The sequence below is a fragment of the Struthio camelus genome, chromosome 30, assembly GCF_040807025.1.
Source record: "Struthio camelus isolate bStrCam1 chromosome 30, bStrCam1.hap1, whole genome shotgun sequence".
Taxonomy (NCBI): domain Eukaryota; kingdom Metazoa; phylum Chordata; class Aves; order Struthioniformes; family Struthionidae; genus Struthio; species Struthio camelus.
The window spans coordinates 3,517,152-3,533,257 of record NC_090971.1 but is presented as its reverse complement, the minus strand read 5'-3'; the positions used below and the strand labels follow the sequence as shown (position 1 = coordinate 3,533,257).

The 16,106-nt window shown below is 65.4% G+C and overlaps 3 protein-coding genes across 13 annotated transcripts; 1 reads left to right on the top strand and 2 right to left on the bottom strand.

Moving 5' to 3' along the window:
* The first annotated feature begins 28 nt into the window (after window positions 1–28).
* METTL25B (methyltransferase like 25B) lies at window positions 29–3,630 on the top strand. Of its 3 annotated transcripts, none has more exons than XM_068922630.1 (8): window positions 29–103; window positions 1,214–1,347; window positions 1,423–1,722; window positions 1,797–1,859; window positions 1,945–2,088; window positions 2,178–2,713; window positions 2,794–2,981; window positions 3,048–3,630. In XM_068922630.1, exons 2-8 carry the CDS (start codon window positions 1,255–1,257, stop codon window positions 3,287–3,289), a joined length of 1,566 nt encoding a protein of 521 aa, XP_068778731.1. In that variant the 5' UTR covers window positions 29–103; window positions 1,214–1,254; the 3' UTR covers window positions 3,290–3,630. The 3 variants fall into 3 exon arrangements, with proteins under 3 accessions (XP_068778731.1, XP_068778730.1, XP_068778732.1); XM_068922631.1 differs by having other exon boundaries at window positions 54–100; XM_068922629.1 differs by having other exon boundaries at window positions 2,794–3,418.
* A 141-nt stretch (window positions 3,631–3,771) lies between these two features.
* Window positions 3,772–5,697, bottom strand: MRPL24 (mitochondrial ribosomal protein L24). Its single transcript, XM_068922634.1, has 6 exons — window positions 5,563–5,697; window positions 4,822–5,019; window positions 4,616–4,711; window positions 4,341–4,444; window positions 4,105–4,235; window positions 3,772–4,006 (listed from the first exon to the last, which is right to left on the bottom strand). The coding sequence occupies exons 2-6, from the start codon at window positions 5,002–5,004 to the stop codon at window positions 3,870–3,872; spliced, it is 651 nt and encodes a 216-aa protein (XP_068778735.1). The 5' UTR covers window positions 5,005–5,019; window positions 5,563–5,697; the 3' UTR covers window positions 3,772–3,869.
* Window positions 5,698–6,202: 505 nt separating this feature from the next.
* On the bottom strand, window positions 6,203–15,320 carry HDGF (heparin binding growth factor). 9 transcript variants are annotated; one of them, XM_068922605.1, is made up of 6 exons: window positions 13,593–15,320; window positions 7,575–7,651; window positions 7,352–7,490; window positions 7,062–7,244; window positions 6,765–6,956; window positions 6,203–6,601 (listed from the first exon to the last, which is right to left on the bottom strand). In XM_068922605.1, exons 2-6 carry the CDS (start codon window positions 7,640–7,642, stop codon window positions 6,575–6,577), a joined length of 609 nt encoding a protein of 202 aa, XP_068778706.1. In that variant the 5' UTR covers window positions 7,643–7,651; window positions 13,593–15,320; the 3' UTR covers window positions 6,203–6,574. The 9 variants fall into 9 exon arrangements, with proteins under 9 accessions (XP_068778706.1, XP_068778703.1, XP_068778702.1 ...); XM_068922602.1 differs by lacking the exon at window positions 13,593–15,320 and adding an exon at window positions 12,576–13,121; XM_068922601.1 differs by lacking the exon at window positions 13,593–15,320 and adding an exon at window positions 12,576–13,076 and having other exon boundaries at window positions 6,745–6,956.
* Between the last annotated feature and the right edge of the window lie 786 nt (window positions 15,321–16,106).

Here is a 16,106-nt window from a genome sequence, read left to right as displayed (position 1 = left end):
CAACCTCAGTTGGCGCATGCTCAGAGAGCGCGCGGCGTGTCGCGCGGGGAGGGGGCGGTGCGCAGGCGCAGCGCTGAGGCGGGAACCATAGAGGGGCCAGGTGGTGAGCGGGCGCGGCGGGTGGCGGGGCGCTCTAGCCCGCCGGCGGGCGGGTTGGGGGGAGGTAGGGCCGGGTGACGAAGGGGGCTCAACCCGCGCTGCTGACATCACAGGTGATGTCGTGGCGGTGGCAGGCCCCGGCGTGATGTCACAGCTCTTTGGGGAGGAGGGGGTGGCTTGGGCTGCAGCGTGATGCCATGGTGCCTGTGAGTCATGGCCCCTGGGATATCATGGCCTCTGTGATGTCACAATGCCTGTGACGTCATGGGCCCTGTGATATCATGGTGCCTGTGATGTCATAGGCCCTGTGATGTCACAGTGTCTGTGATGCCATCAGCCCTGTGATGTCATGGGCCTATGATATCATGGTCCCTGTGATATCATGGCCTCTGTGATGTCATGGCCCCTGTGATGTTGTGGTGCCTGTGATGTCACAGTGCCTGTTATATCATAGCCTCTGTGACATCATGGTCCCTGTGATGTCACAGTCCCTGTGATGTCACAGTGCCTGTTATATCATGGCCTCCGTGATGTCATGGCCCCTGTGATGTTGTGGTGCCTGTGATGTCACAGTGCCTGTTATAGCATAGCCTCTGTGATATCATGGTCCCTGTGATGTCGTGGTGTCTGTGATGTCACAGTGCCTGTTATAGCATAGCCTCTGTGATATCATGGTCCCTGTGATGTCGTGGTGTCTGTGATGTCACAGTGCCTGTTATAGCATAGCCTCTGTGATATCATGGTCCCTGTGATGTCGTGGTGTCTGTGATGTCACAGTGCCTGTTATAGCATAGCCTCTGTGACATCATGGCCCCTGTGATGTCATGATGCCTGTGATGTCACAATGCCTGTTATAGCATAGCCTCTGTGACATCATGGCCTCTGTGACATCATGGCCCCTGTGATGTCACAGTGCCTGTTATATCATGCCCCCTGTGATGTCATGCCCCCTGTGATGTCATGACCCCTGTGATGTCACAGTGCCTGTTATATCATGGCCTCTGTGACGTCGTGGCGCCTGTGATGTCACGGTGCCTGTGACGTCGCGGCCCCCGTGATGTCACGGCCTTGCCAAGGGGGGCTGCGTCACGGCCCCCTGCCATCGCCTCGCCAGGTGACGGTCGCGCCGGGAGGCCGCGGCGAGGGGCAGCCGCCATGGCGGGGCCCCTGCGGCGGGAGCAGCAGCGGGCGGCCAGCATCGTCCGCGTCCTGGCGCTCTACCGGCCCCTGCTCGACGCCTACGTCATCGTGAGTGTCCCCGTCGCCGCCGCCGCCACCGCCGCCGCCGCCGCCGCCCCTCACCGCTGCCCCTGCCGCCCGCAGGAGTTTTTCACCGAGGACCTGTGGGCCCGGCTGCCGCCCTCCTGGCAGGCCGCGCTGGCCGACGTGCCGGCGCCGCGCCTGGCCGCCGCGCTGCTGCAGCCCGCCGCCACCACCGTCACCGCCGTCTGGCCGCTCTCCCTGCTGGCCTTCAAGGCGACGGCCCAGGCGCTGGCCTTCCCCCGCCACCACCACCGCCGCCGCCATCGCCGCCGCCTGCCCTGCCAGAGCGCCGCGCTGCCCCCGCTGCTCCGCAAGCACGTCAAGCCCAAAAAGCAGCACGAGATCCGGCGCCTGGGCCAGGTGGGCAGCGGCCGGCGGCCGCGGCACCGGCCGTGGAGCGGCCCCCGACCCTCCTCTTCCTCCCCCGGCCGCAGGTGGTGAAGCGGCTGAGCCAGGCCGCCGGCTGCGACCGCGTGGTGGACGTGGGCTCGGGGCAGGTAGGACCAGGCGGCGGGGACGGCGGCGCGGTGACGACGGAAGCAGCGGTGTCGCCGACCGCCGCGTCCGTCCCCCGACTCGCAGGGCCACCTCTCCCGCTTCCTGGCCTTCGGCCTCGGCTTGCCCGTCACCGCCGTGGAGGGTGACGGCCGCCTGGTCGAGGCGGCCGAGCGTTTCGACCGGGAGCTGCTGCGGGAGCTGCGGAAAGCCCAGGCGCGCGGCGCCCAGGTGAGGGCGAGCCGGCAGCGGGGACGGGGTCCGTCCCGAACGTCCCCCCGCTCCCCGCCACCGCCCACCGTAACCCACCCGCCGCCCAGGTGCCTCTCTTCCCGCGGGGACCGCGCCACGTAGCCGGCCGCCTGGACCCCCGAGCGCCGTGGCTCGACGAGCTGCTGCCCCCGGAGCCGGGACCGCCCGCCGGCCCCCCGAACCCGTTGGGGTCTCGGGGCCCCGAACGGGTGCTGCTCACGGGGCTGCACGCCTGCGGCGACCTCAGCGTGGCCTTGCTCCGCCACTTCGCCCGCAGCCCCCACGTGGCCGCCCTGACCTCGGTGGCTTGCTGCTACATGAAGCTCTCCACCCGCCCGGCGTCCCCCGCCACCTCCCCGGCTCTCGGCTACCCGCTGAGCGCCTGGGTGGCGGGGCTGCCGGGCCACGCGCTCTCCTACAAGGCGCGCGAAGCGGCCTGCCACGCGCTGGAGGACTACGCCGGGCGGCTGCGGGCCGACAGCGGCGCCCTGCGGACCCACTGCTACCGGGCCGTGCTGGAGACCCTCATCCGGGCGGCCGACCCCAGCAAGAAGCGCCTGGCGGTGCAGACGGTGAACAAGGCGCACGCGCTGAGCTTCCCCGAGTGAGCGCGGGCATCCCTCCCTCCCTCCCGCCCCGAAACGGGCCCATTCGGCCCCGGCTTGACCCGCTTCGTCCCCGCAGGTACGCCCAGCTGGGGCTGCCCCGCGTGGGGCTTGACCCGGCCGCCTTCCAGCTGGACTCGGAGGCCGTACGGGCCATGCTGCGGCAGGGGCAGAGGGTGGTGGCCTTCTTCAGCCTGGCGCTGCTGCTGGCGCCGCTGGTGGAGACCCTCATCCTGCTCGACCGCTTGCTCTACCTGCGAGAGCAAGGTGGGTGCCGGGGCTGCAGGGTGCGGGCAGGGGTGCTGCCACCACCGACCCTGCCTCTCCCCGCAGGTTTCCAGTGCGCCCTGATCCCCCTCTTTGACCCTCGGTTCTCCCCGCGCAACCTGGTGCTGGTGGCTGCCAAGTGCCCCCTGGGCCCGGTGCTGTCGGCCCTGGATGAGGACAGCGGCGACGACGAGGACAGCGGCGACGACGAGGACAGCGGCGACGACGAGGACGTGGCCCCACCGGGAGGATCACCACCAAGCTGCCCCCAGGCAGAGCCGTCCACGGAGGAGCAAAGCCAGGGCTGAGCTGCACCACAGCTGCCAGGAAAGGCCGAGCGTCCCCGTTTTGGGTCTGGAACCGCACCCCGGAGCGCAGCAGGCGGGACGCTGGCGCGTCCCACCTCGGCGTGCCACCGTCCCCATCACCACGGGAGCGCTTGCGCCCTGCGCCGGCTCCCTCGCGGCCTCGCGAGGTTATTTCGCAGCGCTGTGACCCGCTCGGACTGCAGGGGAACGCCATGCCCCAAAAGCCGTCACCCTCCTCCCGCGTGCACGGGGAGGGGAGGCGAAGGCTGGTGGGGGACAAGGGCTGCAAGGTGCAGCTCGGACCTCGTCTTTGTTACAATAAAGGCTGGTTTTCTACAGCACATGGCTCAGACGGAGCGAACAGGGAGGGAGCGTGGGCTGAGTGCTGTGGGCAGGAGGACCAGGCTTGGGATACCTGGGACTCCTGCCCTCTCCTAGCTTGGCTGGAAGTGGTCTCAAAACCACCGCATACTGCAGCCGTGTAAAAGAAGGGATGTTTTTATTGCAAGCTGCTGCCCAGGGGCCCAGACCACAGCCCCGGCGCGCGTTTCGCTTTTCCTCCCGTCCCCAACCAGGGCTGTTAATACCAGTAGGATTTCTTGGCCCTGCGCGTCTCCACGATGCCCATCGCATCCATGATCTCCTCCTCAAAGGTCTTCAGGGACGGCACGTACGTCTTGTCCAGCGCGTCTTCCACAGACGTGTCCTTCGGACCGTCTGCTCACAGCGAAGGGGACGGCGCTGAGTGCCTCGGAGTCCCTCGGTGAGAGGGAGCCGGCATCATGCCGAGCCGCGAGCCCCCTCTCACCCCTCACCTATCCACTGCTCGGGGACGATGCCATCCCGGCGGTGTCGCAGGGGCGTGGGGATGATCCGGCCGCTGCGCAGGGAGACGCGGACCCGCTCGCCCTCCTCCGTGTACCGCCACTCCACCTCCGTCGGCTTCCTGGCATGGGAGAGCGCGGAGATCTGTGCCGGGACGCAGCCACGGCTCCCTCACCCACCCGGCCCCGCAGCACGGAGGGTGTCACGGCTCTGCCGCGGTGGTTACCTGTCTTCGGGGTCCACCAGGGAGATCTGGCTGAGCAGCAGGGGCGCTTCGCTGGCGATGTACGTCGCAGGGTACTTGGCCATTCTGTTGATGTAGCGGTAATGCTGGGGGACGGTGACAGTGGTTATGGACACCCTGCGCAGCCCCGTGCCCACCCAGGCACCCCAAAACGCGCAGGCGTCACTCTGCCCGGACGAGCATGGAGCCCGGGCATGGAGCGTACGGCAGCCGGGACCTCGCCTTACGCTGGGGGTGCTCCCGTGTTCAAACCTCACCGTATTCAAGCCTTCCACAACAACCCAGTTGCGGGCTCGCACCACCTGCGTCACCATCGCCTGCTTTCCTGCGTCCTTCCCGGTCAGGACTTGGACCTGGCACCGAGAAGAGCAGGTCAGAGGCGGCAGGGACAGCTCCCAGCCAAGGGCCCCAGCTCGGGCCACCTCCTCAAGGAGCCTCGGGCGGACGCCGCTGGGTGACTCACCGTGTCACCCCGAAACACCTTCCAGTCTTCCTTGCTGATGGGCTCCACGAAGATCTTCTTGCGCCGGCGCCCCGGGGGGTTCCTCTGCCGGGCCGCGGCCGAGTCGGGGGGCCAGGTGCCGTGGCGGTAGTCGCGCGGCAACTTCAGCTGGGCCGCCATGGGCAGCAGGGCCGAGAGGCGCATGGCGGCGGGCACGGGCTGGGCCGGGGGGGTGCCCGGGCGTCAGGGCGGGGACCCAGGAGTCCTGCACCCCCCCCCGCCGCCTCTGCACCTCCCTTGTAATGCGCCTGCTGGGGACCCAGGTGTCCTGCAGAGCCCCCTCCCCCCATCCCTTGCAGTGCCCCCCCAGAAAGGGGGCCCAGGCATCCTGCACAGCCCCCTCCCCCTCCGAGAGTGGGCCCAGGTGTCCTGCAGAGCCCCCTCCCCCCATCCCTTGCAGTGCCCCTCCAGAAAGGGGGCCCAGGCATCCTGCACAGCCCCCTCCCCCTCCGAGAGTGGGCCCAGGCGTCCTGCAGAGCCCCCTCCTCCCTCAGAAAGGGGGCCCAGGCGTCCTGCAGAGCCTCCCTCCCCCCATCCCTCGCAGTGCCTCCCCCCCGGAAAGAGGCCCAGGCGTCCTGTAGAGCCCCCCCTCCCCGAGAAGGGGACCCAGGCGTCCTGTAGAGCGCCCCCCCCCTCCCCCGGGAAGGCGGCCCAGACCCCCCCCCCCGGGACGCCTGATCGCCCCCCCCGCACCCCTCTCACCTCGTCGTCCCCCGGCCTCTGCCGCGCCTCACACACGGGGGGGGGGAAGGGGGAAGCGGTGCACGCCGGGACGTGTAGTCCCGCCGAAGGCGGCAGACAGGGAGGCCGCAAAGCACCCTGGGAGTTGTAGTCCCTCCCCCAACCACCACCACACACAAAGCCGCCGCCACGCCTGCCGGGAGCGGCCGCCCTGCCCCGGGGCACGCCGGGAGCTGTAGTCCCGCACCCGCCCCGGGGCACGCCGGGAGCTGTAGTCCCGCACGGAGGCAATGGCGGCGCGGGGCCGCCCCTCACCGCCCTGCTCGGGGCCGGGCTCGGCCTCGGCCCTTCCCGGCGGAGGTGGAGGGGGCAGCCGGGCCCGGCGAGCCCGAGGCGGCTGGGAGATGTAGTCCGGCCTCGGGGCTGGCGACCGGCCAGGCCTCCATTTTCTACTCGGCCTCCCGAGCCCTGCGTGGCACTCGCTTCCTCGCAGCCCGTTATTATTTTTTTAAGAGGAAATCTTTAAAAAACAAACAAAAAAAAACACTCAAAAAACCGTGTCCGCGTCCGTCCCCCCCACCCCGCCACCACCGCCGTCTGCCTCCCTGCCCCTCCTCGGCCCGCCCGGGGCCCTGGGGAGGGAGACGCGGGGCGGGAGCGCTTTTAAAAAGGCATGAATCGCTTTTTTTATTATTTCAAATCAACTGAGCAGCCCCCTAGAAATCACTAATACAAAGCATGCGCCCCGCGGCGGCGGGGCCGGGAGATGCGGGTCGGTTCAGGGGTTCGTGTGACCGGGTTTCTCTTCATTTCTCTCTTTTTTTTTTTTTTTTTTTAATTTCTTTTCCCCCCCCTCCCTTCTCTCTCTCTCTCTCTCTCTCTCTTTTTTTTGTTTTTTTTTCGTTTTTTGTTTTTTTTTTTAAATCTCCTCGGTTGTTTTCTCGGTTGCCGGAGTCGCGGACGTGACGAGCCGACGAGGGCGACGTGGTTCAGCACCCGGGGAGCCCCAGCGGGGAAGGAGCAGGCCGGGAGATCAGCTCGCCGCCGAGGCCGCTACGGGCTGCGAAGAAGCCGAGAAGAGAGACGGACGCCCGGTTACGAGCCTGCCGCCGCCGAGGCGCGTCGTCCCCCTCGAGCCGGCAGAGCCAGCGGGCAGGAAGGACCCCCCGGCTCTCCTCCCGCCGGCCCCGCCACCGCCCTCACCTCTCCTTGTGGTCTCTGACCTCCTCCGCGCCCGCCTTGTCCTTGCCCTCCTGCTTGGCTTCGTTGGCGTCCAGCGCGCCGCTGGCGTCGCTGTTCTTCTCCTTCTCCCCTTCGGCCGGGTTGGGCTTCTGCTCCTCCTTGGGGGCCTCTTCGTTGTCTACCTTCTTCTCGCCTTCCTGCCCCTCCGCCTCCTTGGTGCGTTTGGGGGAGTCCTGGAGGGGGAAAAAGCTCGGCTCAGCCCATCCCAGCCCCCCCCTTGGTGCTCCCCAAAAGCCTCGGCGTACCCCCCATGGCCCCCTGCTGCCACCTCCCCCTACCTCCAAGGCATCTTCTGCTTTCCTCTTGATCCCGGCTTTCTCGTTCTTCTCCTTGGACTGCTCGTCGATCACCAGCTTGCCCTCCTCGTCGCTGCTGCCTTCCGCGTTGCCCTTCTTCTCCCCGTCGCCCTCCGGCTCCCGCTCCGGCTCGGCGTCCTCCGCGCAGGTCTTCTTCTGGGTGGGCTGCGGAGGGGACGCGAGATGTTACGGGGCGAACGGCCGACCCGGCCGAGGAGGACGGGGGGAAGGAGCCGGCCGGGGAGGACCACGCCGTCGGGCTGGTGACCCACCTGGTAGCCGGAGGCTTTGACGGTTGGGTTGTTCTCAATCTCCCACAAACCTTCGCTGAACCCTTTCCTTTTGTTGGGTTTCCCAAACTTCTCCTTGCATTCTTCGTAGGGGAAGAGGTCCTTGGGGCCCAGGAATGCCCTGCTCGGGGGTAGGTGGGGAGAAGCAGTGAGGTTTGCCCGGCAGGCCCCGTCTCCCGCGCGCCCGCGCTGGAGCCCAACTCACGTTTCGTGGGTCCCGAAGAAGAAGACTTGGTATTTATTGGAGGAGGATTTGACTGCAGCTTCCGGCATCTCGTCAATCTGGTGGACGCAAAGAACCGGGTCAGAGCCGGGCAGGGGGGAGCCCCGGCTCCCATGCCGCTCCAACCCAGGGCAGGCAGCGGCCCGTGGCTACCGTGAGCCCCGTCACCGGACACGGGCGTCTCTGGGACGCCGCGTCCGACCTGCTGACGGCGCCTGGGCAGGAAGGAACGGGTTCATCCCTCGGGAACGTACCCACCAGCCGCCAACGTCGTGGGCAAAAAATGACAGCTAATAATAACTATTGCAACCAAGCCGGCATTAGGACGAGCTCAGCGGGGCAATTCCCTTTCTCCGGCCCGGCCCCGGTCCCCCCAAAGTCACATCCTTGTTTCCAAACCGGCGACAGCATCCCGGGCACCGCGAGAGGACAGCCGAGGGCTGGTGCTGCCCCGGCCGCCCTAAGCTCTTGTCTAGACTGGCTCAGACATATTTAGCTCAGCAAATTCGCGGTCCGGACCGCGTGCTGGAGGAATGCCGGCCGTGGGGGAACGGCTGCGGCCGGAGACGCTGGCGGGAGCCTCGCTCAGCGCCTCGGCTCGCCTGGCCGGGAGGAGAAAACCAACAGAAACGGGCAACGCCGGCGAGCAAACACCCCGACGCTCGCCGGGCCCCCGGCCGGCCCCACGCACCCCGTTTTCACGCGGATTGGGAGGGAAATTCCCCCGGCGCTGCCGGGCCGGAGGACGCGGGGCCGGCGCGCGCCCGCAGCGACGAGCCGGCACCGGTCCTCGCCCCCGGCCCTGCCGGCAGATGCTGTTTGGCTGAGCTCGAAGCGCGAATATCCCCTCCGCCCCACGCGGGAATAGAGCGAAAGCGGCTCCGGCTGCTTTTTATAGCTTCTAAAAATAACCCCCCCATTTCAGCCAGTGCTAACGCAGCCATAAATTCCCCGAGAAAGCCTCAAAGGAAGGTGGAAGGAGCCTAGAGAGAAAGCAGGCGGGGGTCTCGGCGCGCGCGCGGCTTGTTGCTGGGTAGAAAGGTGAGAGGATAAACCCGCCAGCGCCGGGAGCCCGGACGCCTGGGTCCTATTCCCAGCCTGCTGCTGACTCATGGCACGACCTTTGCTAAGTCACCGCCGCCCTCGGGCTCGCGGAGCCTCAGTTTCTCCTCCCGGGAAGGGCCAAGTCGGCGGGGGGCCGGCGGGAGACGTCGCGCCGGCGGCCGGGCACGCGCGAGGCCGCAAGGATGGAGCTCCATCCCCGGAGAAAACGGGAATCAGAGCAGCGGCCGGCTCCCGGCGAGGCCGCGGGAAATGCTGCGCTCCGGGCGGCCCTTTCCTCGACTCGCTCCCGGCGTTGGCGGCCAAAACGCCGGCAGCCCCCGCGCGCGCGCTCCCGCCGTCTCCTCCCGCCGCTGCGCGGATGCTTTTAGGAGCCGGGTGGCCTTGATGGCGATTAAACGGCCCCGGAGAACGGCCGAGCATCCCATCGCGGATGAGGACGCGGTCGCTGCCGTAGCGCGGGCTCTCCGGACCACCCCCCCCACCCCAAACCTGCTCAAAAAGGGTCTTTGAAGTCGAGCTTTATTTTATCCCGCAAAGGGCGACGCAGCGGCCGGCGTCCAACGCTCAGCCAGTCCCCGGCGAACGCCTCCCCCTCCCCTTATCTGGCCGCTCTTCACCCAAACCTCCGTCCTCCTAGGAAAGGATGCAGCATCTCTATCTCCCCGGGCAGACGGGGAAACGGAGGCACGGCGAGATAACGGGACCGAGATACCCTGCCACGGGCCGCCAGCGCGCGCACCGCAGCGCGGGCAGGAGCTGCAAAACCTATCAGAAAAAAGAAAAAAAAACCCAAAAACTCTCGGAGCGGGGCGGTGGGGGGGGGTCACGCCAGCGAGGCCGGAGTTTGGTCCGTCCCTGCCGCGTGCTGCAGCAAGGCCCTTTCCCGGCCGGCGGGAAACTGCGGGGCAAAAAAAAAAAAAAAAAAGGGAGGGGGGGGGAAAAACCGAAAACAAGAGCGAGGCCGGGCCGGGGCCCCCGGCAGGGACAAGGCGGGCGCCCCGGGGACCGGGAAGCCGCGGGCACGCACCCCAGCGCGGACTCTGCACCCAACCTCCGCGCTTGAACTTTGCAACGGGTGCCCGGAGCAACGCGACGCCGGGAGCGAGGTCCGGCACGGCGGCGCGGAGCCCTCCGACCCCCGCCGAAACGCCCGGCCACCGGAGCCCGAGACCCCCCCGCTGCAGCAGCGGGGGTGGCTGCGGGTGCCCATCCGGGGCTCTCCTCTCGCCCCCGTCCCCAAACAGCTCGGAAAGCCAGAAAAAGAGAGCCCGGGAAAGCCCGCTTCCTAGCGCAGCCTCCTTTCCCCGCTTGCTGCCTCAGTTTCCCCTCCGGGTTCGGCCCCTCCGCAGCGCGGGGACCGTTTGGGGCTGCCCTCAAGGCTTCTCTAACAGATAAAACAAAGCAGCGGGGCCGAGCGGGCCGCCTCCGAGGCGGGTAAATAACCCCAATCGGCCAGCGCAGGCCCGCGCTATCGCCTCTCCCCTGCTCTTTCGCCTCCGTTTATCCGCTTGGGCTTGTGCGTCCTTTCCGTCGCCGGCCACACCTGGCGCGTATTCCGGCCGTCGGAAACAAATATCCCGGCGAAACGCCAAACGCAGCCGGCTATAGGGTTTCGTCAGAGCACCCGCTTCGTCCCGGGCAAACCCAGCCCGGTGGGATTAAGCACCGGAGGAAGGGCAGGGGCGTTCGGCCCCTGCGGATGCTCCGGACGCCTGGTCCCCGGCGCGTTTTGGGGAGCCGGCCGCCGCCGGCACCCGGACGAAGGGCAGCTCGGGCGCCTCGGATCGGCGGCCCCGAACGGAGCTTATGTTGTTGCACCCGCTGCTTGGCCCTCCGTCGCGCAGCCAAAAGATGGGGTTTCGGGGTTGGGGGGGGGGAAACACGGGGCTCGAAGCGGCCGGGGGGGGGGGGGCCGCCGCGCTTCCCAGCGATCCCCCTGGCTCCTCCTCGCAGCGAAAGCCGCTTTCCGAACGCGCGTTCGGAGGCCAGAGCCAAATCCCGACGCCTCCCCTTCGCCTCCCCACCCCCTCTCCGGCCTGGCCGCCAAAAACCTTATAAACCAAACAAAAGTCCTGCAGCCCGGCGCGGGGTAGGGAAGGGGCGGCGGGAGGTGGTGGTGGGGGGGTCCCGCGGTTCCTCCCCGGCTCCCTCGCACCGGGATTTGCAGCCGGGCCGTGTCCGGGCTGCCGGAGGTGGGGGGGGAAGGAAAAAACACTCCAAGGAAATTTTAAACTGCATCATCAACCGCTTAAAAATAACCAGCGGCGGCTGCCGGAGCGCCAGCCTCCCCACGCCCCTCCGCCGCGGCCGCCCGGCTCGGCCTCCACGTCTTAAAGAAGCCGCCGGGAAGCGGCTCCCGCGCCTCCGCTCCGGTCGGGGTGAGGCCCGAAAGGGTCTCGACGAGTCCCGCCAGGGGAGATCGCCCTCTTCGCCACCCCCCCAGCTGGATGCTGCGATGCCCCTTTTCCTCGCCAACCGGGACGCGAGCCGGCGCCGTTCCCGGCACCCGGATGTCGGCTGCACACCTGCTCCCGGCAGCCCCCGCCGCCCTGCAGGCCTCGGGACCTGCCCCGTCCCTGCAAAGACCTAAACACATCGCAGTGATTTAATAAAAATAACAGCGAGAAAAAATAATAATTAATAATAATAATCAAGGTGCCGGCGAGCGCCGGCTCTTTGCGCGCCTCCCCGTTCGGCAGCTGGTCCCAAGCGAGTCCTAAGGCCGCAGGGGAGCCGGCCGCAGGGCGCAGGGGACCCGCTTAGGTATCCCGCCGGCTGGAAAGGGCGCGAGAAACCCTGGAAACGTTTCACAACCGGAGCGCTAACTCCGGCGAGGGACGAGGAGCAAGGCCCCGGCGTCGGCTGCGGAGACCCCGAAACCCGGGAGCTGAGCGGACACGGCGGCGGTGGCGGGGTGGGGGGGGTGTCCAGGCCCTGCAAGAAAATCTGCAGGGGACGAGCGTCAGGACTCGCGCTTTTACCCACGGGAAAAAGAAAAGGGGGAGGGGGGGAAAAAAAACCCACCCGAAACGAACAGGAATACCGCTCGGCGGTGGCCGAGCTGTGGGCAGAAAGGCCGGGCTTGCCAAACTCGCGGCCCCACGAGGGACGAGCCCACGTGCTTGGCGGCATCGCATCCCTCTTTCCTCGGCTGCAGCCCAGCGAGCTGCGTGGGAAACTTCGCCTTCAGCCGCCCGCTTATTTAGCCGGGTGCGAAATTAAAAAAAGGGGGGGGGGGAAAGGAGGGGGGGGAGGAAGAAAAAAAAAAAAAACCCCACACACAATAAATCGAGGGGTGGTGGGGGGGGGGGGAAGCGAGGAGGAAGGCGGCAGCCGCGGGCGGTGCGTGTGTGCGCACACGTGTGCCCCGGCCGAGCCGTGCGCGATCAAGCTGCGACCGCCTGCGCGCACTGACTGCTAAAACCGGCGTCGGCGATTCACCCCCGAGCGCAGCCCACGGGGGTCCGGACCTTCCCCCCCCTCCCCCGACACCTCCACGTCTCCTCCCGAGCCCCCCACGGCAGCCGGGCCCAAACGCCAGGCTCCCACAGGTGACCCCCCCCGCCCGCCCGCCCCACCTGCCTCCTTGCTCCGCCTCGAACAGCGAAAAATAATAATTAATAATAATAATAATAATAATAATAATAAAAAAGAGAGGGGAAGTGCGGCGCATTGTTTCCAACGGGGGTGTGCGGGCGGATAGATATTAAAAATAAATATATATTTTTTTTAAGTGCTGCCCGCCCCCCTCCCGCTTTCCCCCCTCCCCCCGCTGGAAAAGCCCCCCCCCCCCAAACTTTTCCACGCTCTTTCGGGGCCGAAGCGGCGTTATATAAGGGGCGCCCGGAAAGTTGGATGCGGCGCGAAGGGGAGCGCGGGCAGCGGCCCCCGCCGCCGCCCCTCACCGCGGCGCCTTACCCGGGCAGGCCAGTGCGGGTAGCCCTTCATCTTGGCAAACACCAGGTCCCCGCATTTGTATTCCTTCTGCCGGTTGGACCGGGACATCTTGGCTGGCGGCTCCTCCCGGCTGCCGGGCGCGGGGGGCGGGCAGGGGAGGAGGAGGAGGAGGAGGAGGAGGAGGAGGGAGGGAGGGAGGGAGGGAAAGGGGGGGGGGAGGATGAAGTTTGGGAGCCAAAGCCCGGCGAGGATTAGCAAAAAAAAAAAAAAAAAAAAGCAAAAAAAAAAAAAAGCAAAAAAGAGGGAGGAGGAGGGAGCGGCGCGGTGCGGAGCGGCGCGGTGCGGAGCGGCGGTGCGGAGCGGTGCGGAGCGGCGCGGCCGAGGCGGCCCCTGCCCCGTGCGGTTGTTTGTGTTTGAAAAATTCAGTCGCTCCCTCCCTCCGCCACCCCCCCACGGCGGTGGATGCGATCTGGGGCTCGGCAGCGATGCCTTGCGCACACACACACACACACACACACAACAACACCCAGCGACAGCCGACGACAACCCCCCCACACACACACACCCCGCTCTGGGTGTCGCTGCGGGGGCAGCTGCTCCACCGAGGTGCTGGGGAATATTTTATTAATGATGCAGGATGCTGCTTGCTGCCCAGGGGGAGGGCGGCGCAGGGTAATTACCCAGCCAGGTCTTCTTGCAAAATAATATCTTATTTCCCCCCTCCTCTGCCCGCGCAACCGCCTTCCCCTTGGTGCAAAACCCTCCAAATACTTAAAACAACAAAACAAAACCCCCGACAACCCCCGTTACAAGTGACTTTGGAGGACCGGTAGAGGCTACGACCCGGGAAACATCCAGCCCCAGCGAGTCTTGTTGCGTGATCCCACCGCCGTGGTTATATTAAATATCTTAAATAGTCCCACTACCATTTGCGATAACGTAGCCTTATCTCCCTACCCTGCAAACGGGTTAAAATTTAGGCCCTGGTTTTGCAAAGTTTTGCATGAATGCATCGTTTTGTCCCGGGCCAAACCTCACCGAGGCCGGTGGCGTTTGCGCTGGTGGACGTCGCTGAGCGCGTAGCACTCGGGCTCGCTTTCCGTCGGTCTGCTGCCCCGCGCAAAGCTCTCGCGCAGCTCTCCAGCTCAAGTCTTTTTTAATATTAGGAGGGAAAACAAAAACAAAACAAAAAACCCCCACCCCCAACCTTTAGGAGCCTTAGCCCGGTCAGCTTGCCACCGCTGAGGAGATCCCCAATTTATCTAGGGAGCGGGGCAGAGACAAGGCCCAGGAGCTCCTCCGGTGAGGAGCAGCCCCACGTCCCTCTCCGCCAGCTCTGCTTCAGGCCTGGAGACCTCTGGATGAGGGAAACCACCTCGTCCAGCACCGCAGCGGGAACGCCTACGACTTGTCCGTCCCCTTCCTTAGCGCTCCCAAAAAAATACCGGGGGGGAAGCTCTGTCATTGGGAAGCGCCCTTGGCAACGCGAGCCCATCAATTAGCTCCAAAACCGGAGGGCCAAGAGAAAGAGTCAAAGACGTTTTCTTCAGAAATACCATGATCTGTAGAGCAGAAACCTGGCTGCAGAACCAGGGCCTGAAGTACCAGGATTACTCACGGCGTGTGAAATTAAGCATGTAGGGAAATCTTTGCGTGCCTGGGGAGGAGGCTCCGAGCAGCCCGAGCAGCCTTTGGTGTCTGCTAGGGCTTCCGAGGTGACTAAGTTAACAGATGAGTGAACTGCCATCTTCGTCCGCTGTCCACCTCCAACGCTACTACTGAACGCATCCAACTTGAGACGAAAACCGGTGAAGTGTTGAACACCGGGGATTTCCACGTCTGTATTAACGTCAGCCAGAAGCAAAGGGCTCCAGTGCAAAGAGGGGCGTTGCATCAGGCGAGGTCCAGTCCTTCCAGAAGCGCCTGCTGGGCTGCAGGCCTGGTCCAGCGAAACATTTCAGCATCTGTGATTGAATGAAGCGCAGGAACCACCGCTTGCAAGGCTGGACCCTCTCGCACGACCCGGCAATCGGGCTTCTGTTGAGGTGGAATCGTTTCTCTCCCATCCCCCATGGGCTCTCCTTGGCTTAATTACTTCTAATTAGCCACAATGCAACAGAAATAATCAGAGGGGTCAGTGCCAAACGCAGGATCCCTGTTGTCCAGGGGTCACGGCCAGTGAGAGCCCCGGTCCTGAAGCATCTCTAGCTTAAACAGAAGGGGCAAAGGGTGAGGGAAACGGAGATTTCTCCTCCTTCCCACCTAATGAGCACAATTGTTTGAAGTTGCTCTCTGCCATGGCAAAGTGATGCTTGTTCTCCTCCACCAGGCAGGCTCCCGTGGGAAGGAGCACCGGTCGTGTAGGTCTGCCTCGGATCAAGGCTTGGAGGAGCCTCAACTGCTCTCTCGGTACCTCCCTCACTGATTTTACTTCCTGACAGACCCAGACGTTTCTGAAAGGGCGGCCCTCCAGCCGACGCTGGCATGCCAAAAATCGGCTGGGGAGATCCCAACGCGTCCCAAAGGGATCGGCTTCCTGCGGGTTTCCTCAGGTGGGCAAAGGCGATGGGGCCTACAGCAGCACCCGGCCTGAGGACCGTTCCCACCTCCCGCCTTGCCGAAGGTTAACACGGCCTTGAGCAACCCGAGCGGCCAGAAAAGCGGCCGGTTTCCCGCGCTTCCACGGCAGCCGAGGCCCTTCCGGCGCCGCGCATTCCAGCCACGTTTCCATGGTGGCTCCCGGACGGACCGCTTTCATCTTTTGTTCCCCCGGCCTCGCGGAGGCGGGGGGAAGGTTTATGGCTGCTGGCATTCAGGCAACCCTTGCTGGGAAATAGTTGGGTTCGGTGCTTTTAATGACAGCGCTGGGCTGGAAAAAAAGAAAAGAAAAAAATTTACGACGAGGTGGGCTTCAGGAGCCGCTAGGGACAAAGGTACCGGGGCAGAGACGGAAACGTGCAGAGCATGAGGCGAGCGGGGGACGCGGATGGAGCTTAGGGGACGTTTCTAGCCCAGCCAGCCGTTAGGCATTTGACACATCTTGCGGTGGGGCGGGTGGCAAAAGGCGGGAGGGAAGCGCTTCGTTTCATCATCGGTCTGACCAGCTCCCGCTGACTGCGACGGGCGTCCTGCTGGGAAGCCGCGGCACCAACGGGCCTGATCCCAGCATCCCGGTTCCCGTGCTACGGCGGCTTTTCTGAGTTTCGGTGGAACGCCTTCCCAATGGGCTCGGAGAGCAGGGCAGCTGTAAAGGAAGAAGACTTAAACGTTGCTCCGCCACACGACGGAAATAGTTGCTTTACCATCGGCGCTGTTTTGGGTTCGGGTCCCCCCGATCAGGGTTTCACTGTGCACGTCCCCGTGCCCACGCGGAAGGGGAAAGGTGACTCCAGACACCTTTCGCAGCCAAGACAGACAGACAGAGAGTTCCCGTTCCCGTTGGACAAACAGCGAGCTCAGAATCGCAGGGAAAAGGGGGTTTCTGCCCTGCCACAAAGAGACAGAGCGGTTAGTTGGGACCTTCTCCCTCCCCAGCCAGTACTGTGCCCACCA